The following is a 26,780-nucleotide window of genomic DNA, read 5'->3' on the forward strand; positions in this document are numbered from 1 at the left end:
TTGAGCAGCCCCACAAAGCTTATTGTAAGGGCTGTAATGATTGTGTGATGTATCTGCTGGTGCTGTGTATGTTTACTAGCAACCAGGAGTTCTATCAAACAGCCTCACAGCACTGATTGTTAATTCATAATAGTAAAATATCAGTTAGTTTAGAGTGGGACTGTGCCATAGATCCCCAATAGGAACACCCATACATTGAGGTTTAGCCTGAGGCAGAGCTACAGCACAGCACAAAAATAAAAAAATCATTGTATTTTAAATTCCCACATGGGTCTTAACAGGAGTAAGTGCTACAGACATATGGTGCCCTGGGGATTCTGCAAGGATGCTTACACTCTGATGATAATTCTTCTTTAATACTATATTCTATATACTGTGTGTTTAAATAACTATATGCCTGTATTTATTTCTATTCTGTTAACACTTTTGTTTATCTTATAATATCAATGTTATCTTATATGTACAATCACAGCAATCCACTACAATGGCCACCTAACACGACCCATGATACACTTAATTTCCAAAAAAGAAACCTTTCACTGCAAGCTGAAACATTAAAACTCACTACTATGAGTTACTTTTTGAGGCTGAAGTCTAATACTATTTAGAATATTCACCAACCTCTCTGGTAAATCCTAATCACCTTAAAGCTGAACACCAGACAAATAGCTAAATATTTATAATATATTTGAAATACATATATGTGAGTCCCTGAAACACCTATGTAAATACTAATGTTCTAAAAGTTAAAGCATAGTTAAGTTTGTATTCCACAAGGCAATATTGGTACTTGGCAAGCTATTGACATGCCATGTAAGAGGTGGAGCTGGTCTTTGTAGAAATACAAAAAGGCAGTATTTGCACTGGCACTTTGGGGCCCTATGTAAAATATAACATATGTCCTGACATTGTTTCATGCTTTCCTTTGTCTTGAAATGTAAGCTTTATTGTCAACACAGGTTTACTATAGCTAGTAAGAGGTTGAACTTGACTCATATTTGAGGACCCATTCAGAATAGTCTGTTGTCACAGTGACGTTCTCAAGTTCAATGTTAGTTGAGTTGGTCTGTTGACAATCAAACAATATGGAAGAGCATGGTTTTGGTGTAGGCCTTAGTTATATTTCTAAAACACCCTAAAATTTAAATTACTGAAAGAAAACAAAGTCTACCTTTTCTATCTTTTCCTTCAATGCAGTAAGCCTCTTATACAATGTGAGTGCTCTTTGAATGCTGAATTTTAGTCTGACATTTTACCATTTTTGTACCTAAATGTTCTTTTTAATTAATTAATCTAACTTTTATTTGCTTGTTAATTCTCTAAACAGTTGAATGTCTGCGCCTCTATGTCATTTTATTCACTCCATCTGTAAATTTGTATTATTCTAATATTGGTTTCTTCTAATCTTACAGGGTGATAAAGGCAAAAGAGGAATTGATGGCATTGATGGACAGAAGGTTGGTATCAATCATATGTTTAGACCATTAGGATTTTATTATAACATTTGAAGGATGGTTGCATAACTGATATGCTATCCATACAGTCACATGTATAGAAAACACAGTTCCTTTAGTAATAAACACATTTTTCCTTAGCATTATTAGTACTTAGTTATTGCAAATGTTACTTATCTATCCAAAAGGTTCTCATAGCTATATCGGCTAGCACTGATAATAGATTGCTCTGACTTTTTCAATTTAGGAGCAAAATAAATTTGATGATTCTTTAGCACTTTGAAACTGCAATATGTTTTAATTACTTCTCCAAAAATAAAATCTGCAATAGCTGCGCAAAGAAAAAAATGGTAATTTGGCAGCTTTCTGTCTACAAATTTAGCAACAATTAGTACTTGTGATATTGAGATGTAAATGGCTAAATGCATATCAGCATAGACTGAGAACTTACTTTTGGTACACTGACTTATATTTCATCTGATGTGTTTTTTATAGGGAGAAGATGGAGAATCTGGTTTTCCTGGGTGCAAAGGATCACCGGGTTTTGAGGTAAATGTTAAAATGAAGCCGTGATTTTTCTATTCAATATATTTGAAGCAAGCATATCTTCAAAATTTCTGAAGCTGAGAAAGTCTCCAGCTGTAAATTCAATTTAGCTATGGCAACTGATTAAACTATAATGCAGGTACTTGAAGATACCAACTATGCAAATGGTGAGGTGTTTGTTCCACCTTCTGGAGTTGGTAAATAGATTGTAGGTTTTGTGTGATTGTGAATGTAGGTTCAAGATTATACAGCCTTAGAAGCCAGTGCACACCTTTGTATTTTTTCTTGGTAACAACTTTTGAACAAGTACTGCATTTAAAGTAAACCTGAAGTGTAGAATAATGTAGATTGCCAATGCTTTCCTACGCTTTGGAAAATACTGGTTCCTCGATTTTCATGATGATCCAACTTTCACCAACCTAAAGCAAGTATGCAGTTTAGGAGGTCTACCATCACTTTGACTTTTCTTATTTGCAAGCCTATTTTGGGTAGGTGTCTCACAAAGTACAAAGGCCAGAGAAAACGAGGCAACTAGCATTTTCATAAGAAGGACAGCAATTGCAGCCTCTGCATTTGTCTCAGAACAAGTTTCCTTTAGTCTTCCTACTGCTCTAGGCACATTATTATTAATAGATCATTTTATATAGTTTTCAATTGGTTGTTCACCAATCATGTTACTTGTCCTTTAATTTAAAAAATCAAAGTCTTAAGATGTTATTTGCAATCAGAGGCTTTATATACTGCCATAACAAAAGCAGGGGTGGCTGGAAGTCACTCGATCTGTAGAGAGTGCAGTGCTTCCCAATGCCCCCCCCCCCCACACACACACACTCATTCATTCTTCTTTTGATAGTATCCATAATTATCCAGAAGTCACAGACAAGGAAGAGGGGAACATTTTGTATTTTAGTGCTGTGCCCGCTTACTTGAGTAATCTAGGCACAGCCTAAGGTGTACATGGTAATGTGCCTGCATGAAAGCCCAGCACAATGTGTGTTGGTGGAAAAAAATATGTTTGCTTTCTCTCTCTTCCAAAACACAAAAAAAACAAACACCTAAGCACTTGAAAAAGACACAAGGCTACACAGAAGTAAAAAAGCAGGGAAAACCTTGCTGCTCTTAGACCTTGTACACACGGTCGGAGACTCCGACAACCAAATCCACCTGAGTTATTCCGACGGATTAATTCCGGGCGAGGTCCGGAAGTGATGTTGCATACACACGGTCGGACTAAGTTGTCGGAAAATCTTATTGTACATAACGTGATGACATTATTTCGTTACAACGGGATTACGTTCAGGCTAGTAGCCAATAGCTTTGGTCTAGGAATTTGATCTGAGCATGCGTGGCACTTTGTCCGTCGGAGTAGGCTACACATGATCAGAGTATGTCCGATCGGAGCATTTTGTCTGAAAATATTTCTGGCAAGTTGGAAAAGTTGGTCCGACGGATATTCCGACGGAAACAGTCCGATGCAGACCACACACAGTCGGAATATCTGACAAAATGCTCTGATAGGAAACATTCTGACGGAATCTCCGACCGTGTGTACAAGGGCTTAGAATTGTCAAGTTTCACCTTGCAGCAGGTAACCATATTATGAAGTAAGTTTCCCAGATCCCAGGATTACTTTTGGTGTATTTGTATCAGTTGCTATACCAACATATTTCTGGGACAAAAAAAGTTTCAAGGTGTAACTAAGCTTTGATAAACAATTCATAATCATATTTTGAATCCATTGTGAAATAATGCTCCTATCATTAATTATGTATCTGTTTTATTTTTTAGGGGGAGTCTGGACCCCCTGGTCCAAAAGGAGATCCTGGATCATATGGTGCAAAAGGAGGAAAAGTAAGTATTTATCAATTAGGGGGATAGAGGAAAAAAAACAATAACTGTACAAGGAGAAGCCAGGACATAATACACAGATAAACACGGATTATTGCCTGTAGAAATTGACTAAGAATTTACTTTGATTGTTTTATCACATCCTTACAAAAATGAGATGCAAAATCTGACTGTATGTCAAAAACAAGTGCTTTAAATGAACCTGTCAAGATACAAAAATGGGAGCTGCCACTGCAGACTTGGTCTTGAAGGTGGATATGCCAGGTCTCTAATCCTTGTCTTTGCTTCTCTACTTGTTGAGTGATTGATGCGGCACATTTATAAGTATATCATGTCCCAATGGTTGTGCCAGGTCAGAAACTCGTTGGCATTAAAACATGCCTAAGGATGACAGCTCCCAAAGCTTGCTCCTTCAAACACATCAGCAATCTTAATATATATATATATATATATATATCTATATCTATATATATATTATAAATTAATCTAGCTAAATACTGAGAAACTGATATGTAGAGTCAGCCAAAAAAAAAAGATTGTAGTTATATAAAGTACTCACATTAAGTAATACTTGGATGCATGGAAAAGCAATAGGTGACATGGAACAAATACTCATGCATTGTTGGCTAATATATGTATATACTTTGCAGGGAGAGCCTGGATTATCTGGTGGTGCAGGAAAACCTGGTAGCACGGGAAATATAGGTGAAAAGGTAAGACTTTATCATATGATTTTAAGGTGCTTGTGCATGTGTCATGGTATCCCTAAAAATTTAACAAGTCAGAGATTAGACAAAGTGATGCATAGTTTTGAAAGTGTGCTAACAGAGGAAACAGCTACTTGAGGTGTGTTCTTCATCTAACATGTACCTTGAAAACCAGATACTCTGATCATCTAGCTTCCAAAATAACAAGCTGTAAGAAAAAGAGTGGACCAGGTTTGACCGTCTTACCTTCTTTCCTGAAAATTACTGAGTAAACTAACCATCACTAGTGTTTGACGAATGGTTGGGGTCGAGCATGAGTTTGGGCTAAACATTGGCTGCTTGCCCCATTGGGGAACACCTGAATTTGCAGGGTGTTCATCCCATTGAATGCACTGCAATGCACTGCATGCTGCACAGTGCATTCTGCGCCCTGATTGGGCAAAGCTTTGCCAATCAGGGCTCAGTAAAAGCTGATTGTTAAGGAGTGGGGCCAGGGCCAGGAAGCTGGCCACGATGTCCTTAAAAACAGAAGAGTCATTAGCTGACAGCTGAATAAAAAAGAAAAAAATTTTCTGGAAAAAATAGTAAAAACAAATGGCGTGGGGTCCCCTCCCAATCGATACCAGACCCTTTGGTAAGGATTATAAGTGGAACCCCCCTCCAAAATAAAAATAAAAAGGCGTGGTCTCCTCCAAATTCCATACCAAACCCTTATCCAAGTATGCAGCCGGCAGGGCAGGTAAAAGGGGGATGAGCGAGTGGTCACCCTCCTGGACCATACCAGGCCACATGCCCTCAACATGGGGGGCGTGTGCTTTAGGGTTGGGGGCTCTGCCCCCCAACCCCAAAGCACCTTGTCCCCATTTTAATACAATCCCAGAGATAGTTTTTGACAATTCCTTAATTAAAAAAATAAAATACAGTGTCCCCCGATGTAAATCCATCCTCAATCATGTCGCCACCGCGACAGAAACCCCCCCAAAAATATATCACTCCTCCAGCCATGAAGGTAAACCGCCAAATGGCTGGCTTGCCATTTAATGGTTCTCATATAGGTAAGTGCAGGGCCACCTAGCAAAATTACCTCTCCCCCAAAACATCACCAATTGGTGCATGCTGGGTCAGTGACATTGCAAAGTGCCACCTGTGATTTGACTTTTTTTTTCTTTAGAAATTTCATTTTTGCTGCAGCATGTTATATACACGCTACAGATGCGCCACTTTACAGGCAGACTAAGGGACCCCCCCCCCCCCCTCCCCCCGGGACTATATTTAAAGAAGACATTTTAAATTTTTATTGTTGCACCTTAAGCATCATTAAAATCACTGCTCCTGAAAAAATTTGCGTTTTTTGAAATATTTTTTGCATTGATACATGTCCCTCGGGGCAGTACCCGGACCCCATACCCCTTTATGGCCAATTACTTGCATATAAGCTTTCAAAATGGGCACAATTTCTCGTGTTCAGGCAGAACTTTTCCCTTTGTTCGGTTCGCAGCAGAACCCGCAAACAGGGGAAAAGTTCCTCCCTGAACAGCAAACTCCATTGAAGGTTGCCCATCTCTGATCACCACATGGCAATCCTCCAGAATACAATTCTCCAGTTTTTATAATTATTCTCTATTACGAGCATATTTCTGTGGTATTGTGATAAACATCAGAGTAAACACATGGCTGAATTTTGTTCCCCCAATATAAACCTTAGATTGCATTTTGGAAAGTACAACAGACTCTGTCCTAGAGTTTTGGTTTTAAAATAAATCCAATTAAAATGGTTCATTTATCAATAGTAATTATAAATGTTGGAAGTGAACAAGAAGTAACGTTATATATCTAAAGTTCTACACATCTGTTGGTACAACTGAACTCAGCCATATTGATGTTTGCAGTCCCACATGTTTAGAATGTGTAGAGGAATGTGGCAGAATCTGCATAGCAAAGGAGTTATCTTCAGCCCACCTGGTATGCACAAAGCTTCAAAGAGATTGATGACAAAGACGGCCCAGGGCACATCGACTGCAATACTGGCCACAGAAGCCAAGTATGGCAGGACAGTCAGTAATTTTAGGAGGGCTGTCATGTGAACACTGATTGGTCCAAGCAAATGGGACTGGCAGTAGGGTGTGGTATGGCTGAGGTATGTTTAACAAAAAGGGTTGCAACAATGAGTTCGGTCTCTCACTTCCATCATGAGGCTTAGCTGCGAAGGTCTGATAAGTATGGCTTATATTGTATTCCGATTGTATGCTATGTATTATTGTAACTCATATTGATACCTTATGCACGCTTTCTTATTTCCTTGGGAAATAAATGAGATTTAATTGATCTTAGACCATGTATTGATTTCATAGCCAAGGGTGATAGTATTGTGATATTAACGATAACATATGCTTGGCATATTGATAGACTAGCTGAACTATAGGGACTAGACAAAGGAATACATAACTGATGATAATAATAATTGATTGAATTGATCAGTTACTTCAATAAATCATATGGATTGCATATTCCATATACTGTATATCAAGCTATACTAAAAAAAAAATTAAAATGTGTGACCGTCGATAAATCATATGGATTGCATATTCCATATACTGTATATCAAGCTATAATAAAAAAAATAAAAAATTTGTGACCGTCGATGAAAAATTCATGATTACTAATCATAAAGGCTTGAAAAAAGCAAGCAACACTTTTGGGAAACTCATGACGGCTAAAGATTAGACTGTAAGCACATGACAAATTTAGCCCACTGCCCACAAATAACACAAATTTTCCTGCTAATGATACATTCCTATTTACCATACTAATCCTAATACTAATTTACTAATCACCGACAAATCTGTAATCCCCAATAAGAAGTCCACGTTCAAGTATTAACCCTTAATACCAATGATGAGTCAATGACTAACAATATTAATTATGTGAATCCTACTGATAGACTCATGACTATCATGATGGTATAATAACCAATGACAAATCAAATACTAACAATACAGCTGTAATCATTAGTAAAAAAACATTAAAGTGATACTAAACACACACAGTTTAATATGCATTGTCCCTTAAATTTGTGGATGATGGCACTGTAATTATTTCATATGAAAAAAATAAATCTAAGTACCTTTTCCCTAATTAATGTACAGCTGTCACATGACCCAGCTCTTTTCCAGTTTGTCTGCAGGGATCCGTAAGCGGGGGGAGTTTCTAGTCCTCTGCTGCTGATCACATGTTCAAAAAAAAAAAACAACAACCTTTGGAGTAAAAATAAATAAATAATATCAATAAACTGTTTTAAATTGTTATAAAAATATATATTTGAAATCCAATCTTTTTTATTTTGTGGAAATAACATGGTGTGTGTGGATTTCTGCCAGTCACAGGCTGTGTCATGCCCCTCCAGCCTGTGTCTTAGAGTAAGAGGGAGGTGAAGCCACCATTAATCTACATGTAATATCCCACCCTATTGTGTTTGCTGGTTAGTGGCCATGGAGGAGGAGGGAGGGAGTGGGCTGTCATTTACCACTGTGAATATACTCCCATGTGTGACTCTATAGTCACATGGGCTGTTCAAATATGTTAAGGAGGAAATGCTCAGCATAGAAACTCACTGAAAAATGAGCATGTGCAGAGTTGCCACCACAGCTGCAAAATCCCTAGCTGAATTGGAGACATGGACACAAGGTGGAGATAGGGAGCAGCAGTAGCAACCAGTTTTTTTGCAATGGAGATGCCATGAGAATCAAGATGATAAATGTTTTCTAGTTATAAAAATTCAAGTATAATTAAATCATAATAGGAGTCAGGCCCTGCTGGAAATTCAAAATAATTTGAAAGAATTCTTCAATAATATTAGGTCATAAGAATTCTATAATGTAATGGCCGAAAAAGTCTTAGATACAAAATTTCACCTTTTAGCGTACATTCATCTTTTTTTTTTTTTATTACAGGGAGATCCTGGACCAAATGGCCCCCCAGGAGAAAAAGGAGAATCTGGTGATGATGTGAGTGGCTGAAACTAAATAAGACTGGGTGCAAACAGAATTACCCATATCTCCAAAACCAATAAACATGTATTTGGTCTTTTTAAGGGTGACGCTGGAGCAGATGGACCTGCAGGCGAAAGGGTAAGGTGCATCAAATATACTGTTTGGTTTCTGATTCAGAAATCTGATTTATATAAATTAATATATTCACATCCAGAGTAGTATGTTAGCAGGCGACCATTCTAGGTTTACATTTGTGGTTATCTGGTAACTATACTAAAACATCCAGTCTTTATGTGATCGTTGAGCCAGCTTTGACCTCCAAAGGTCTTGTTTAGCAAAACTCGACATAAAGTGTTTCTGCCCATAATCTCTGGTACTAGTTCTAGCAACAGATCAATTGTTTACTATTTTGTGTCGATACCTCGTTTAAATAGGGAGGGTGAACTGATTTTTCTGGGGCTCCAACAGAGGGGCAAAGGGTGTCTGCTAGAGAGGGGGGTTACCTTAAGATTAGTGTCTTGAGTTCATTTAATTTGGAGATCACATTTCAAATTATAGTTATTAATATGCGCATTGAGCAACTATTGTGCAAGTTGGATAAGCATAATCAGGATATCTTTGCCACAATTCAAACCAAATACAGTACATCTGACAAGTTGGACATTCCACATTGTTTTCTATTATTAGTACAAGAAAATTCCTAGGAATACAGTTGATTATGTAAGGGGTACTCCTTTGATATGAGCTGAATTGTGACTAGCCATGCAGGATGCTGGATGATTGCAATGATGAAAAATTAACACTGGATATCAGTTAACTGATTACCTTATTCAACCTGGATAGGGCCAGGGCACAGAATAATAAATGCTTGTCAGTTTGAATAGCAGTTTTGCCTCTGGTCCGATGCAAATGCGACATTTGGGAGTTATCCTACGGATTCCCTCACTTTACCGTGCAGGCCCTGTTGCTAAATAATTTTGGAGGAATTCTGTTATCAGACACAGACTCATTATTAGAGCATAGCTGGGATGCAGATTTGGCTAGTTTGTTGGTGCATTGATTTCTTTTGTTCACCCTGCATTTTTTTAGCAGGATACATTATAATTCATTATAGTTAATTTAATAAAATCAACATAAGAGTCCATGGCTGCCTAAAATAGGCAGTTCTAGAGCCAGTAATTGTGTTCTAGTGTCTTTCCCTCAGGCTGCCAGACTAGGACATGTTCAAGGAGCAGTAGTAGAGTGTGGGGATCTCCAGTCTGATAGTTTTTCTCTTTATCATCAGACAACATATCCATAGCTGTGTGTAATATATATAGGCAAAGGGGAAGGAATGGTCATCCATCCAGTCATTATCACTTGAGTTATCATAAATATGATATATGAAATATGAAAGACCACACATTGGTAGAAGACCCAGAGTGGTCAATAGTTCCTGAGCTCTTCCTCCTAATCCATCTCATCAGTTCGGGTCACAGACAAAATTCAAATAACATTATCATAGCTGCAGCCATAGTAAATGAGAATGGGAACTGTGAAAAAAAAGGTGCACAGGTTTATCAGTTTCATCTGCACCAACAGACAGAACATATGTCTGCTTCCTTTATACAAGGGCCATTTAAGTCAAACCGGGACTGTTGAATAGGGATGAGCTCGGTGTTCGACTCGTCTGTTCGGCGAATTCAGAACTTTGTGGACCGTTCGCACCAAATTCTTGTGGCACGAATGGCCCACAATGCACTACGGCATCGCAGTGCATTGCTGGCTCATGATTGGCCAAGCATGCACTGTGACCCCGCATGCTTGGCCAATCACAGAGCCGGAAGCGAGGAGAGACATAATTGGCCACAGGCAGGATGCCTGGGGCCAATTATAGCTCAGGGGGTTTCAGGGGGTTTAGTACACGCCCACACTATATAAGGCCGCCAGCCAGGGACAGTGTTCTTTTCTCAGGCATCTGCAGGAGTTAAAGTGGGTGTTGTGTGCCTCCAGCACAGTATACACCTATATCTACCCTTTTTTGCTGGTGTTCTCTAATACAGGCATCTGCAGGAGTTAGTGGGTGCTGTGTGCCTCCAGCACAGTATACACCTGTATCTACCCTTTTTTTCTGGTGTTTTCTAATACAGGCATCTGCAGGAGTTAGTGGGTTTTGTGCGCCTACAGCACAGCACAGTATACACCTGTATCTACCCTTTATTGCTAGTGTTCTCTAATACAGGCATCTGCAGGAGTTAAAGTGGGTGTTGTGTGCCTCCAGCACAGTATACACCTGAAGATACCCCTTATTGCTGGTGTTGTCTGTTGCATATCTTGCATATTAGCCTTTAAAATGAGCACTTTTGAGTTTGAACGTTTGAGTCCCATAGACTTTAATAGGGTTCTAAAGTTCGTGCAAATTTTTGGTCCGTTCGAAGGTTCTGGTGCGAACCCAACCGGGCGGTGTTCGGCTCATCCCTACTGTTGAATTTATATAAAAGAACAAATTTCAAGGAGTGGAAACTGCATTTATTTTTCGATATAGTCCCTTGCTACATTTATACACTTATCCTGAATTTAACTAATGCCTGGAAAGCTTTGGCATAGAAAGATTTGTCAGTATGCCTGAACCATCCTAGGACAGCCTGCTTCACTTCGTCATCAGTGCTGAAATGCTGAACTCCAAGGAAATTTTTAGGGAACTCTTTTAAGGGTCCAAACAGGTGGCAATCACTCGGAGCAAGGTCCGGGCTATAAGGGGGATAAGGCAATACCTCTGTGGGTTGGGAACCAGCACGGCCTGGATTGTCACTGATGGAAGTACGGCCATCTTTGAAATGTTTACACCATTCAAGTGTCCTACTGCAACTTAGCGTCTCGTCACTGTACTGTGCTTGAAGTCTTCTGTAGATAGTCGCAGTTTTTTTGCCTTCATTCACAAGAAACGTCATCATCGCACTCTGTTCCATGCACGCACCAACACTGCTGTCTGCCATTTTGATTAAGGATCTCTGGACTGGCCCACGATATGTGCGCCACCTATCAGTAATAGGACATACTTCTCACTTACTACTGCATGTAGTACTGCCACGCTAGCATCCCTTTTTATACATGTAAAATTAAAAGTCCCAGTTTAACTTGAACACACCCCTCATACAAGCCAACAATTCACTATGAATTATCTTGGCTGAAACTAAAATATGCACTGTTTTCTTTTTATCTGCTGACAAAATATTAACCAAGTTGCTGGTGGTCCTACCAGTAATGTATTACTAAGGTGATTTAGTGTCTCTATAGAGTTTGCTCAGCTTAATGGAATGTGCAATGAAAATCAAAAACTGGATGCATGCTGCTCACTGCTTGGCTAAAGGTTTACAGCTGCACAATGCAAACAGACACATTTCACACTCAAAGTGCTTAATCAAAGGATCCATTACAATTATGCAGTTTATGTGAAAAATGCATCAAGGCTTTTCATCTTTATATCTGTTTACTGTACACTGTGGTTCTACTATGTACCATAAACCTTCTGTAAAGCAGTGAGTATGATTGTTTCTTGCTTGCATTTGGACAAAGCAAGATTTCAGATTTCCTGTAAAACAGGAGGGCAGCTTCCTTGCAACAGAAGGTTCTTTGCCTCACATATACACTATAGGGGTTATTTACTAAAGGAAAATCCACTTTGCACTGCAAGTGCACTTGGAAGTAAAGTCACTGTAGATCCGAGGGGGACATGCAAGGAAAAGAAAAAACAGCATTTTAGCTTGCACATGATTGGATGATAAAATCAGCAGAGCATCCACTCATTTCAGATCTATCCCTTAGATTTAGAGTGACTTCACTTCCAAGTGTACTTTCAGTGCACTTTCAAGTGCACTTGCAGTGCAAAGTGGATTTGCCTTTCATAAATAACCCCCTATATTACCAAAAGTAAAGTAAAGTGCCTTTACACACACATGAACTTTAATGGCATCCCAGTCTTAGTCCGTAGGGTTCAGTATTGAGTTGGCCCACCCTTTGCAGCTATAACAGCTTCAACTCTTCTGGGAAAGCTGTCCACAAGGTTTAGGATTATTTAACAGCTTCCTCAGCCACTGTCTGGGTACACCTAACCAGGGATTGGCTAGGCCCTGATAAATATTCAGGTTGGTTATTTGAATTCTCCCGCCCTAAGCTCTATAAACTTCTTCTAGAGGCAAAAGGATGAAATCAAACTCCAAGCCTGTTAAACCCTGAACAGACCAGGCCAAACAATCTCTGTTCCTTTAATTAGAGAAGGCGCAAAAAAACTAAATTTACCTAGCAGCCTAACTAGTAGGGTGCTACATGTTTTTTCTAAAAATATATGTACACAAATGTCTTGTCTTTCATTTCTGTTTTAAACTGAATGGGTTGTTTCACAAGGTAAGGGTTCACATATACTTTAAATCAATCATTACACACATTACCATAACATACATACATAATAATCCCAAGGACTTTACCTGAACACACTTTCACTATAGTATCAGGTAGATACATTTCTTGTTAAGTGTACAGGTCAAGATAGGTTGGGATATGGGAACATAACAACAGAAATTGTAGAGTATGACAACTACCTGTATATCTCTTCTGTGCAAGTGTCAAGGTATCTGATTTGTTACTTAAATTTAATCTCTAACTTTCCACAGGGAGGTGCAGGAGAGCGGGGACCACCAGGGGTGTCTGGAGTCCGAGGACTTAGAGGAGACAAGGTATTTATCATGTGAATTATTAAAACTTGTAATTTCCAAACAGTACTAAGCAACCCAAGCATTCTCAGAGTGGTCAGTAATGTTAGCCCACATATATCTCTCATGGTAAATGTAGAGTAATGGTCAGTGGTTGGGGACACAACTCGAGGCCCTTCTAAATGGATGTATGAAGGCTAGGTGGCACCAGAGGTTATTTCCTTTGGAAAGTGTTATTTACATCATTTATGCTATTTATTCTAACATTATTCTCAAAATAAACTAAAAAACTCTATACGCTCATGAATAATTTCTAATATGAATATTGCAGGTCTTTATTAGTGTATTGAAAATATTTTGATTTCTCACTTTTTTTTTTCTTTTTCTAAAGGGTGATCCTGGACAGGCAGGAGATCAAGGACGAGATGGGCCTGCTGGTCCCATTGGAGATCCAGTAAGAGGCAAATCTTTGTGACAATACTTGTACAACCAGTACTGTGCTAAATTAATGTTGTGTAATGTTCCCCAGTCTAGTGTTCTAGGTGGGCCCAGGCATAATGTTAGTGCTTCCATTTCTGTATCACCATCACTTCCTCATTTAATACAGCACATCAGGAGCACCCTACAGCTCATGGATTGACAGAAGTGCTGGGAATTATGTTTTAAGGAAAAAGGACCTAAGTGATGGCACATGTGCTTATAACTATCTCTCCTATCCTAGATAAATTCATAATGGGTTGATAGAAGGATATTCAAACTCTTAAGAACCTTAGGATTCTAAACATATAGTGAAAAAGTGAAAAAGTATAGCATTGCCTTCCTAAAACAGAAGGCATTAACATCTTCCACCATAACCCAGAAAAATGATTTATTCCTCTTTTATGGACAATGGACATATCATTCATCCCTTAACAATAATCACTACCGCTATATCTAAAACCACTAGTACTAGTCATCTATAACAAATTATATACACCAATCTGTTCAATGTAATGGAACCACAAATCCATCCTTTAGAATACTGCCATCCCGAAACAAAATGTATAGGTCATCATTTTGTCACAAATTCAATTCAAGTACCACACTAAAATCCACCGATAATCACAGAATTAAGTAAAACAGTAGCTCTAAAGGACATTTTAAAGGTCACCTATTAGTTAAAATAAAGGCCCAAAATTCAAAATGGTAAGAAATGAAAGGCAGCTCTTATTCAGTTAGTGAACAATAACAAGGGAGCCTATTAAACTCTTGGGCTTTACCAACACTGGAATTTCCTGACCTGGCTCCTATTTTGGAACATTACGCTCACTTTCTGTTTTTTTTTTCAGTTGGTGTCATACAGAACACCCTCACCCTATTGAAAACAATTTGGATTTTAAAATAAGTCGTATATATCATATGCCATCCCTGTGTTGTCTGCCACTGCTTCTAAAGTATGATCTGTCCATAATGAAACATGATATAAAAGGCTGCAATAGAAAAATGGCACAAGAGAGGCAGTCATGTGAGTTTGACCCATGTGCAGGTAGTCCCTGGGTTACAAAGAAGATTGGTTCTCTAGGTTTGTTCTTAAGTTGAATTTGTATGTAAGTTGGAACAGCGACATTTTTGTTTTGCTGTCTGTGCCCCTGTTCAGAAGATTTCACCTCACTTTCTGTCCCTGTAACAATTGGATATTAAAATTTTTGGGTTGTCATGGAAACAAGAATTAGTGATAAAGCTTCAGTTGAGACACCTTTTTCCTATGATATCTCATACAGAAGTTAATTTACCTTCCTAGGGGTAGATTTCCTCTCACATTGTTTTCTCCATCTGTTTGTAAGTATGAGTCTTATATACCGTAACTCAGGGACTGCCTGTAGTTAGATTTAATATAAGAATCTCCAGGCACAGGATAAATGGATGATGGAAAATTGTGCATCTTGGCAGAGTAGTCCAGCAAGGTAGAATTCAGTATGATAAGGGAACCACTAAATACTGAACCTTCCCACTCAGACCCAAATGGTGAATGGTATGCAACAACTTAAACTAGATTGTAGATGTTGGGCCTTGATTTTACAAATATGCTAATTTATCAGAAACAATCATAAGTGATTTATTAGCCAGTGTGTCTGGATTCCTCCTTCTCATAAAAAATGTCCATACTTCATTTTAAGGTTTTATCTCATTGTAATTCCTTTTCGTCTACTTCAGAAATTCTTTCACTTTGACTTTATTTCTTCCTGATGAATACTTTTCAATCTGAACATTATTTTATATAAACACTGGCAGCTGTCTTCCCAGAACTTAAAATAAGAAGATGCAGTAGCAAAGATGTAAGAGGAATTAACCAGAAAATAAGTCAGACGTGGCTGCGGGACAGATATTGGCGTTCCTCCATTATAATAACAATGGGAATCTGTGTATATCATTGCAATAACAGAAAATCTCAGAGTCTGTCCAACTGGAAATGCAGTTATATACTGTTTATACATGGCTCTGAAGCTACAGATAATAAATTAGTACCATGTCAGGAGGCATACAGGCCGATTTGACGTGTTTTTGATTTTTTTAGTGTTGGGTTGCTTTTATATAGCAAAGAGTTATTTTAAGTAATTGAGACTTTGAAAGATATTTTTTTTTTGTGTTCATTTATGGAGAAATGTAGAAGCTAGGGGGCAGGTGAACAAGTGAGCCTGTCATTACAGGTTCAAAAATCAAATATGCCCAGCCTGCAAAAATATTTAGGTAGGTGGCTTGTGTGTGGAAACATTGCCATGTCACTGATTCCTGGCAAGTTGTTCTGCTCAGAGCATACACAGGACTTAAGACTCCCCCACTTGGCTATGCTGGGCCCTGGCAAATTGCCACTTCGACATAGATTACTGCATTGTGGAAGAAAGGGAGCAGAGTCACCATACCTTATGTCCAAAAGTACTGATCTCTTGCTTCCTTCCAGGTGGCTGAAATTAGCAATGTAGAAGTAAACGGAAAACAAACCTATGTTGCTTGTCCTATATATTAGGCTCATAATAGAAGAAGTAGGGCCATCACTAGTAGCCAACTAGGTTCCGCTGCTGTGCAATGTGATTTGCTGACAAGAAGAGTGAAGAAGAGCAGAAGGAGCTCCAAGATGACTTGATAAGTGTTCTTCTGCCCCTGTCCAATCAGTAGGCTGAATGGGTTCTTGACCCAATATACATGCTATATTTCAGCTCTACACTTTTCTGTTTGCCTGGCGGCTAACGCTAAAAAGTTTTTGCTTTTCTTTGAGGCACATTCAATCAGTTTGACTAAAGTGGTTGTCAGAAAGGTAAAGCCTGTACTTAAAGTGATATTAAAGCTTTGCTTTTTGTTTTTTAAACTAACAAACATGTTATACTTACAGTGGTTTTGCACAGAGCAGCCCAGATCCTACTCTTCTCGGGTCCAAAGCCAGTGCTGCTGGCTTCTCCCTCCTGACAGGTACCCCACAGCAAGCAGCTTTCTGTAGCGACACCCAAGCAGGGGTGCTCCCAAACCATTCACACATGGAGCCATGGCTTAAAACAGCCCCCTCCGTCTCCTGGTTCACTCACTGGCTGTGATTGACAGGAGCACAAGCCAATCAGGAGTGCGAGTCCCCGGAGAGGCAAGGCACTCGTGGACATCACTGGATCTAGTGGGGGCTTAGCTAATTATTAGAGGGGGATGGGCTGTTGCACATAGAAGGGTTTTTACCTTTGTGCATTGAATGCATGAAGGTAAATAAAACCTTGAGCCTTTACAACCACTTTAAATATATGAAATATATATCCTTTATTGCTGCCTTTCCTTCTAAAATGTTCAGCTTTCTAGCTGCTGTACTGACTTTCAATTTCTGAGTCACTGACACAGAATAAGCCTACAAACTAGGCATTTTGACTTTACACAGACAATCTTTGCTGTATACCAGTTAAAGGTCAGTGACTTATAGATTACTTAAGTCAGATACAGCTGGGCAACTAGGTTTTTCAAAAGGAGATCATCAGTTATAGACTACATATACCTAGACATCTTTAATCAATAAAAAAAATATATGGAGTGACAGGTCAAGGTACACTGGTATTTAAGGTGAAGATGCCAAAATGTGCCTCCAAGGCTTATTATTGAATATTCACACAGTAGGTGAAAAAAAAGGCAAATGCTGCCTACCAGTCCTAGGGTCACCACATTTTGGTTCTTGAAAATCTGAGCAGGATGGGAATTTTAAAATGTGAGCTCCATTCACGTGAACACCAACATCCGAATTTCCAAATGTCCGAATTCCGATTAACAACTAAACGAATTGCAAATGTCTGCTGGGAATATCCACCTTCTCTTTTTGCCCCTGTGGTCAATGTCCCCATTACAGGAAGGGATGGGAAATCCAATTTTTTTAAGCTGTCACAGGAACAGGAGTTGAGGTGAAATATTCAAGAAGAAACACTTATTCTGGTGGCACTTGTCTAAGAGGGGAATTTCCTCCACTTTGAAGACAGGATGTGAAGGGAAATCTACCCAATGGGACACATACAACAAAAAATAAACATGGGTTTTATCTCTTCCTTACTCTATCAAAAGGATGTATATTGTCACCTTACTTATATGCAGCGTACACCATGCGAAATGCCAGGATCAACCAATCACAAGCCGGAAAAAGGATTGCAAGGAGAAATATCAACAACCTGAGATATGCAGATGATAACACACTAATGGCAGAAAGTGAAGAAGAACTAAAGAGTCTCTTAATGAAGGTGAAAGAGAAGAGAGCAAAAGCTGGCCTGAAATTGAACATTAAGAAAACTGAGATCATGGCAACCGGTCCCATCACTCCTTGGCAAATAGGAGAAGAAATGCAAACAGTAACATATTTTATCTTCCTAGGCTCCAAGATAAAGGCAGACGGTGACTGTAGCCATGAAACTGAGAGACCCTTGTTTCTTGGGAGGAAATCAATGGAAAAACCTAGACAACATTATAAAAACGTAGAGACATCACCCTGCCGACAAAATGCCATATAATCAAAGCTATGGTATTCCCAGTAGTAACCTATGGCTGTGAAAGTTGAACCTTAAAGCGGAGGTCTACCCACCGCTGCAAAAATTAAAAGCCAGCAGCTGCACATACTGCTGACTTTTAATAATTGGACACTTACCTGTCCTGGAGTCCAGAGATGTCAGGATTGCAGCTAATGTTTCCATGCCACCATGGCTTTCCATGCCTCCATGGGTTCATGCTGCCTCCATTGCGAGTAAGGGAACACGGCAGTGTAGCCTTTCGGCTTCACACTGGGAACCCTACTGCGCATGTGCAAGGCTCCGCTCCTCTGTCCTACTGGCCTGGTGACAGGGGGAGGAGGAGGAAGGAGCAGGGGTCCCCAGCCGTGACGTCAATACCCATGGCTGAGGCTCCTGGAAGGTATGCTGCCCCCCTTCCCCCCTGAAAGGTGCTAAATGTGACACCGGAGGGGGGAGGTAAAATGGGAGGAAGTTCCACTTTTGGGTGCAGCTTTGCTTTAGGGAAAGGCTGAATGCTGACAAATTGATGCTTTTCAACTATGGTGTTGGAGAAGACTCTTTAAATTCCTTTGGATGGCAAGAAGATCAAACCAGTCAATCCTGAAGGAAATCAACCCTGAATATACACTGGAAGGACAGATCCTGAAGCTGAAACTCAAATACTTTGGCCACCTAATGCAAAGAAAGGACTCATTGGAAAAGACCCTAATGTTAGGAAACATGGAAGGAAAAAGGAAGAGGATGACAGAAAACAAGATGGATAGATAGCATCATAATGTACGTAATGTACCACCATACTTTTGGATAGCTATAATATAAAATAAAGACAAAAAGGATTCCAGCGCTTTTAATCCACTTGCTCATAGATTTTAACTGTTTCCTTCGCTATCCAAAACTTAACTTATATTTTAAGGTAGTTTCATATATACTTTCAGAAAATTAAAAGATACATTTAAGGTAATTTCAGTTAGGTTTATTACCATACAAATTGTAAGTAAACCCATTGAAATTCCAAGTAAGTATTGGTGGGGCTTGATTTCTGATTGCTATTTGCTATGCGTTACTGCACTTAGACCCCTTTCACCCTGGGGTGCTTTGCAGGCGCTACAGCGCTAAAAATAGCACCTGCAAAGCGCCCTGAAAGAGCTGCTCCCGTGTCTCCAATGTGAAAGCCCTGAGTGCTTTCACACTGGAGCGGTGCGCTGGCAGGACGCTAAAAAAAGTCCTGCTAGCAGCATCTTTGGAGAGGTGAAGGAGCGGTGTGTATACTGCTCCTCCACCGCTCCTGCCCATTAAAATTAATTGATGGTAAAGCGTTGCTAAAAATAGAGGCGCTTTACCGCTGACGCACCCACCGCCCCAGTGTGAAAGGGGCTTTAGAATAGTCATCCCACTATGCATTGTTTCATTAAATAAAGAATGGGTATTTGTTTTAGGACTGGGCCAAAATTTTTTTATCTGTGTGCAATTAAGAATGTATTCTTTCCCACCACCGTTTTCTTGTTCACAATGTTTAGAGCAAAAAATAAAATAAAAAATACTGTTTTGTTATGTAAGCATTTCTATTTGGTATGTTTTTTCCCTCTCACACCTCTCTTCAAATCCCTACTGTGAATTTTTCTGTGGACATTTTCCTCTCATCTCTTGCTCACTACACTCCTCTTAGCCAGCACTGAGTTATAGTTCTGTTGAACTGCAGATAACCTAAGTGAATTAGTAGAATGTTTTCTTTTTTTAACCTTATCAGTAAAACTTGTGGTTTTCCTGGGATGACCCAGTTCTCAGAGTCTTTTTTTTTAACTCTCTTAGTTTTATGTTTCTTATGTTGCTTAATATTGCCTTGGATGTAACCTAATGCTTTGCTCTTTTTTTAGGGGGAATCAGGGCCAGAAGGACCCAAAGGCTACAGAGGAGATGAAGGACCCAGTGGTCCTGAGGTAGGTAATTAGAAGAGCTGCAAATCTAAAAATGCACAAGACTCAATTATTTTAATATATAACACACCCATAGAATAGGTACATTGGCGCGTCAATGCTGAACTGCTCAACATTCCATACCACCCAAGTTTCAGAGTTGAGAAAGAGAGACATCTTTTACCACAAACGACGTAAGCTGCCACCCCTTCCCTTCCATACCCCCCCCCAATTACAATGACCACAAAGAGTTAATGCCAAATATTTCTCATTCAAACCAAGAGTTCTGAAACATTTTATCCCAAAGGCTCAAAAAAAAAAAGTTACCATACTGGGACTCCAGAAAAGAATTTTAATCAAAATGTCATGGCCATACAATTAAAAACCAAATAAACACACAAAAAGTAATCAATGCAGCTCTGTATTTATCCTCAATCATGGGGTATCAACATCATGGGGTATTGGCAAGGGATGCATATGAGAGCCATTGTAGAACATTACCTAAGCTAAGGTGGTACGTTGCTAGCAAGCTACCTACAGCCTACATACAGTCTTACCAGCTGATTCTGTTTCAAATAGCTTAGGGTCTTTCACACGGGTTTTCCGTATGTCTGTTTTTCCTCCATCCATTGGCAGCTGAAAACGGACATACATGTATGTCTATGGGCAGACATTAGCGGATGATCATCCGCTGACATCTGCCTCCGTTAAGTTCAGTTTTTAACATCCGTTTTTAACCCAAAAACAGGGGCGTTCAATTTTTTAGTTCAGTGCAGTCATTTTTTTTCAGTTCAGTTATTTTTTTTTCTTTTAACGATGAAAAACAGATGTCAGCGGACATGAAAATGGGTGTAAAAAATTGACATCCATATCTGTTTTTGAGCCCTTTTTAAAAAAAAAGTGACTGAACATAACTATAAAAACACTGTTTTTCAAGCTTATGGCCTTACCCGTTAAAGAACCCATAAGGTTTGTTTGCATACTGTGGGTGTTTTGTTAAAAAATTTATTTTATTGTGTTAAACTTAAAGCTATAGAACACATTATGGATGTTCTTCACTATTTCTGTACCCTTTAGTAAAGCCAAGAGCACAATGGTGTGGCTTTCCAGTGGTCCAATGCATACCCCCACACACTGCTCCAATTAACAATGCTGCACAAGGAGCATGAGCGCCACTGAGTGGAGCAATGTGCAGGGGTACAGGTCAGACCAATGGAAACCTGGACTACTTCTCCTGGTGTCGCTCAGAGGTCTGGCTGTCCGACAACATGCTGATAGCATAGGGTGTTTTCAGCAGCAAACAAACAAATTAAAAGATAACCATATTTTTTACTGCGTATGCAGCCTGTTTGCATCACAGTAATACAATCAGAATATTAAGTTGGCCTTTAATATAATGTAAACTTTTGTAGTTAAATAGTATATATATTTTTTATAGAGGTCTATACATCAGACCAAAAATAGGGACAACTGGAGAGAAAATAGAGACAGAAGGCATTTGGTTCCAAAAGTAGGATTTTCCCACAAACAGGGACAGCTGTGGGATGTTGCATTTGCCATACTGCTAAAAGTTTGAATGTGGAAGAATGTGTATTCTTTTTAAAAAATATAATAGTACAGTGTGTGATGTTATCTTCTAACAGTTTGCGATGAAAGATGTTTTTATTATGCATGTTTAGATTTTAAGTTAAATATTGAGTGAAAATTAGAAAAAAAATCACACATCCACATCTAAAGTTTTAGTTGACATAGCTCTGAGGCTTTGGGAGTAAATACATTTCTATAAACATACATTTTCATATTTTGGGCCACCTGACGAGCAGTATGCTGTAACACACCGCAGCCCATTAGAAGTCAGATTAGATTAGTTTACCTATAACTAAAGTTGGCTAAACCTGCAGGCTAAATCGAAAAAAATCTAACAGATTTCTCCATCCACACTGCACAGCAGCATGGATGGTTGAATAGCCTTCTGCGGATATTTTATTTTTACAGCCAGCCTCCTTTGTTTTCACAGCCAGCCAGCCTCCTTTCAGCATTATGCTGTAACACAAGGCAGCCAGTTAGAAATAGAATAGAAATCAGATTAGATTAGTTTACCTATGACTAAAGTTGGCTAAATCTGCAGACTGAATGGAAAAAAACAGATTCCTCCATCCAAGCTACACAGCACAGATGGATGAATATCCTTCTGTGGCTATTGCAATTTTTACAGCCAGTCTCCTTTGATTTTTTATTTGAGGGATGTTGGTTGGGAGGCAGCTAACAGGACTACCCACTGAGTAAATTTCAGCTGTTTCATTAAGGACCCTGCATAAATTCACTCTGTGTATGGCCAGCTTAACTTTACAAAAAATGTTAACATCTGAAATACTTTATTTTATTGGTATCTATAATTTAATGTTACATGCACAATTATAAAAGTCCCTTTAAAGTTCACTGCTTGCTTTGGTGTTTCCCAATTTGCAATCATCCTAGCAAACAGGGACTGTGTCCTTCTGATAGTTATATTTCCCCAAAGGCAATAGAATTTACAAACTCAGCCCCTTGTCTCTTTCTATGCTTGAATGAGTATTGCACCAAAATCTATAAATGCTTCTAAATTGAACGCAGTGCTGTTAGTACATTCTTTACATAAGTTCTGCCCTCCTGTCATCAAAAGAGTAGTTGCGTGGGAGCTGCAGGGGGACATAGTCTAGTAGGAGACTCACATTGCATCCAAGCTATATATCATGGAGTTGTTTGCAATTTATTTAGCTTTACAGGAGATAAATGAACGCAGGAGGACAGCATAACATTAGGCAGATGTAAATGGGATAGTAGCCTGAAATTGTAGAAAACTAAAAGTATTTAAGGCAGCAAGCCATTGACATACAAGATAAAAGCTGGATAAAATCAGAATGACAAGTTGTCCTGGGAAAGCATAAATGCAGCAAGACATTACTGGAAAAATAATTGCTGTATCACAGCTTTATATGGTGTAGAAAAATGTAGACGTATATCATAACAAATAAAGATATAATTACACCAGAAAGAATAGATGCTGGAGGACAGCATAACATGATGGAGAATTAGCATAGTGGTAGTAGTAAGTCACAATACAGAATAAATGATGACACAACATGATATAACATGGACTATAGTACTTTGGAGGGAATACATTCAAGATGACAGCATGACACAAAACAGAACAAATGCAGGAGAACACAATGACATTTGACAGAATAAATTCAGGACACCATGACATGGGACAGAATAAATATAGCAGGACACCATGACATGGGATGGGGCAGAATAAATTCAGGAGGGCACAATGATATGGGACAGAATAAATGCAGAAGGACACAATGACATGGTACAGAATAAATGCAGGATACTATGACTTGGTTCAGAATAAATTCAGCACACCATGACATGGGACAGAATAAATATAGCAGGACACCATGACATGGGATGGGGTAGAATAAATGCAGGAGGACACAATGATATGGGACAGAATAAATGCAGAAGGGCACAATGACATGGTACAGGATGAATGCAGGATACTATGATATGGTACAGAATAAATTCAGGACACCTTGACATGGGACAGAATAAATATAGTAGGACACCATGGCATTGGATGGGACAGAATAAATGCAGGAGGACACCATGACATGGGACAGAGCAAATGCAGGAGGACACAGTGATATGGACCAGAAAAAAAGACAGAAAATGGTCCAGAACAAATGCTGAATACTATAACATGGGGCAGAATAAACATAGTAGGGCACAATGACATTGGATGGGACAGACTAAATGCAGGAGGACACAATGACATGGTACAGAATAAATGCAGGACACTATGACATGGTGAAGACTAAATGCCTGATCCCATGATATGTACAGAATAAATGCAGGATGACTAAATGAATAAATGACATGGGACACCATGACATATGGTATGCAGGACACTATAGCATGTAAAGAAAAAAATAAAGAACATCGTGGGGTTGATTTACTAAAGGAAACTAGACTGTGCACTTTGCAAGTGCAGTTGCACTATGCAGGGAAATTTGCTCCAGAGCATAGTAAATGAGAGGAAGCTCTGCTGACTTTCATTATCCAATCCAAGCAGAAATGCTGCATTTTAATTTTCCTTGCATGTGATTGGGTATTCTTTGCAAAGTGATTCTCACATCATTTACTAAGCTGTAGAGCAAGTTCCCTTGAAGCATGCAACTCTACTTGCAAAGTGCACAGTTGATTTGGTAAATCAATCTCTATGACATGTACAGAGTAAATGCACATTGACACAATTACATGGGACAGTGTAAATGACACTGTGAACAATGCAGGACATCATAATATGGGACAGAATAAATGCTGACTGACACCATGACATGTAAAGATTGGAGGTATGGAGTGAGGTATGACACAGGAGAAAATTCAGTTTAAGCTAAAGAAGGACAGCCCTCCTAATGTGAGGGAGACTCCCCCTTTTATGAGCCTATAAGAGGGTTGGGAGGTGGTTAGAAGTGATTGTGGGTTTGTCATATCTCAGCATGATATGATAGGTTTCAAGTGTTGGAAGATGAACATTGTTGATACTTCAATTTTATCTAACTGAAACCATTCCACTGGCTCTCTAAATTCAGAATGTCCCTGTTTTCTCTACATAGCCATAAAAAGGTGATAGTTGACAATTTTGCATCCTCAACAAAGTTTACATGTAACGTACAAAGAGAATGCTATACAAAATGTGCTTTGTGTACTATACTTTAGAAAATTACCACCAGATTTTGAAGCAACAAATGAATTCTCCATGCCATCTTTCATGATGGGTTCCATGCTGTGTCACATGTTGTGCCTTAATACAGTGTACTCTGATTGATGCCATATTTCAAGGGACAAATGTCCAAAGTAAAACTTGATGAGCTGCTTTTGATTCCCGCTGGACTCCAGCATGTGTATTAAACAGGAATCATCTGCAGCTGTTTCCTGTGTCTCCTCTGTTTCCCATTAGCAATAAATCCTTTTTTGTTTCTTTCATTTCTTCTTATTTTTGGCCTTATTATTTTATTGCTTAGGGAACTAAAGGACTAAGAGGACCTAAAGGACTACCGGGAGAGCAAGGACTAGCAGGCGAGAGGGTAAGTGCGTTATATAGAGGAGAATGATAAATGTTGAAAATCTTGGAACGCAGCAGTGTTTAGTGCTCGTTATCATGGTTACAATGTACATATATAGCATGGAATCCTGTCTACAATCAGATAGGGACAGTTCAGTGTGCTCTTATATACTGCTGCAATTGCACACATAAATAGAAAAAGTAGAAGTGAGTGCAGGTTTTGTGGGAAAGACCCAACATTTTAAAATCCATAAAAAGTTGAGACTTATGACAGGCACTGTTTGACCCAAATATGGATTTGCATGCAGTGCATGCCCCACATTCATATACCTATTTGCAACAGGTACTCGAATCTCTTGCCCACACCAACCTTTGTCATGTGGAGGCACATCGGAATTCTAAAGTGTCTTAGACACTCTTTATGAATTCCCTTAATTGTCTTTTGAAAACATTACATATGAACTAGCTGTTTTTTTCTTAAGACCAATTGAGCCTGCTATTCGTGCTGCAAGCACAGCAGCATCAACCATACTGGACAAAGAATAGCATTCCCACTATTTTCACAAACTTTCATTAGGACCATGTCTCAAAATAATTTGTCCCAGAATGTTGACTGCATGACACAGTCACCTTCCCAGATGTCACCAAAAACTACCAGCTCGCCCATATGTTCTTTAGCTAGCCAGCTAGTGTGGTTAGCACCTCAGATCTTAGGTTCCAATCTTGACCAGGACACTGTGTACAAGAAGTATGCATATTATTCCTGTGCTTGTGGATTTCTTCCCATACTCCAAAAACATGATGGTATGTTACTTGGCTAAAGTCAGTGTGCCTAAAAAGACTACTTAAAAGTGCTTTGAGTACCCAGGAGAAAAGCACTATAGAAATACAAACTAAATGTTGAAATTGTGCATCTCTTGCAATAATAAATATACTCCACTTTATAGGAAAAGGCCCTTAGTCTTTATATCAGCCCCTGGTCTAAAGAAACCTATCCTCCCCCATACCATAGGCCTTTCTATAGGCATACTCACTTGTACCCTGCAACCCTGGTCTGTCTTCTTTTTGGACTATGGGGATACACATGTGATTCCAGTAGACTATCTTCTATAGGGGGTTCTCCTGGCTCATTAAAAAATGTGTCTTTGTGTGAAACATACCAAACCAGTTATATGCATGGGGGGATCCATTACCAATTATGTCATTTAAAGATGCTTTTATCAAAATGCCATGATATAAAAATGACCAGCAACGTACAAAGTGGTCTTTTATAAGTGGAATAAGACTACCACTGACCAGCATCATGATAGAGGCTATTAGGGAAGGGTAAAAGCCATCATTAACCACCAATGTAAATGTATTAGAAATGTAGGCGTAGCATAGCCTGTTGGTCACCAAAGCAAAGCGCTGGCTACTAAAGTAAATGTCACTGAGGGGAATAAGAAGTCCAAACAAAATATTGTATGGAATCCTATCATTTATAGCTATGCCCTTGTAGAGGGACGGCTTTTAACTTTGTAACAGGTAC

General features: G+C 39.1%; 1 protein-coding gene across 1 annotated transcript in view; it reads left to right on the forward strand.

Annotated features, from left to right (window-relative positions):
- COL6A1 (collagen type VI alpha 1 chain) overlaps positions 1-26,780 on the forward strand; it is a 76,700-nt gene that overhangs the window by 26,880 nt on the left and 23,040 nt on the right. The window contains exons 13-22 of the mRNA XM_077448158.1: positions 1,413-1,457; positions 1,950-2,003; positions 3,789-3,851; positions 4,499-4,561; positions 8,506-8,559; positions 8,647-8,682; positions 13,194-13,256; positions 13,624-13,686; positions 20,104-20,166; positions 25,212-25,274. Of these exons, the coding sequence (XP_077304284.1) occupies positions 1,413-1,457; positions 1,950-2,003; positions 3,789-3,851; positions 4,499-4,561; positions 8,506-8,559; positions 8,647-8,682; positions 13,194-13,256; positions 13,624-13,686; positions 20,104-20,166; positions 25,212-25,274 (567 nt within the window). The remainder of the gene's footprint in view (positions 1-1,412; positions 1,458-1,949; positions 2,004-3,788; positions 3,852-4,498; positions 4,562-8,505; positions 8,560-8,646; positions 8,683-13,193; positions 13,257-13,623; positions 13,687-20,103; positions 20,167-25,211; positions 25,275-26,780) is intronic.

This window comes from Lithobates pipiens, unplaced genomic scaffold (genome assembly GCF_037356315.1).
Source record: "Lithobates pipiens isolate NorthernLeopardFrog02 unplaced genomic scaffold, aLitPip1_a1.2 Scaffold_22, whole genome shotgun sequence".
Taxonomy (NCBI): domain Eukaryota; kingdom Metazoa; phylum Chordata; class Amphibia; order Anura; family Ranidae; genus Lithobates; species Lithobates pipiens.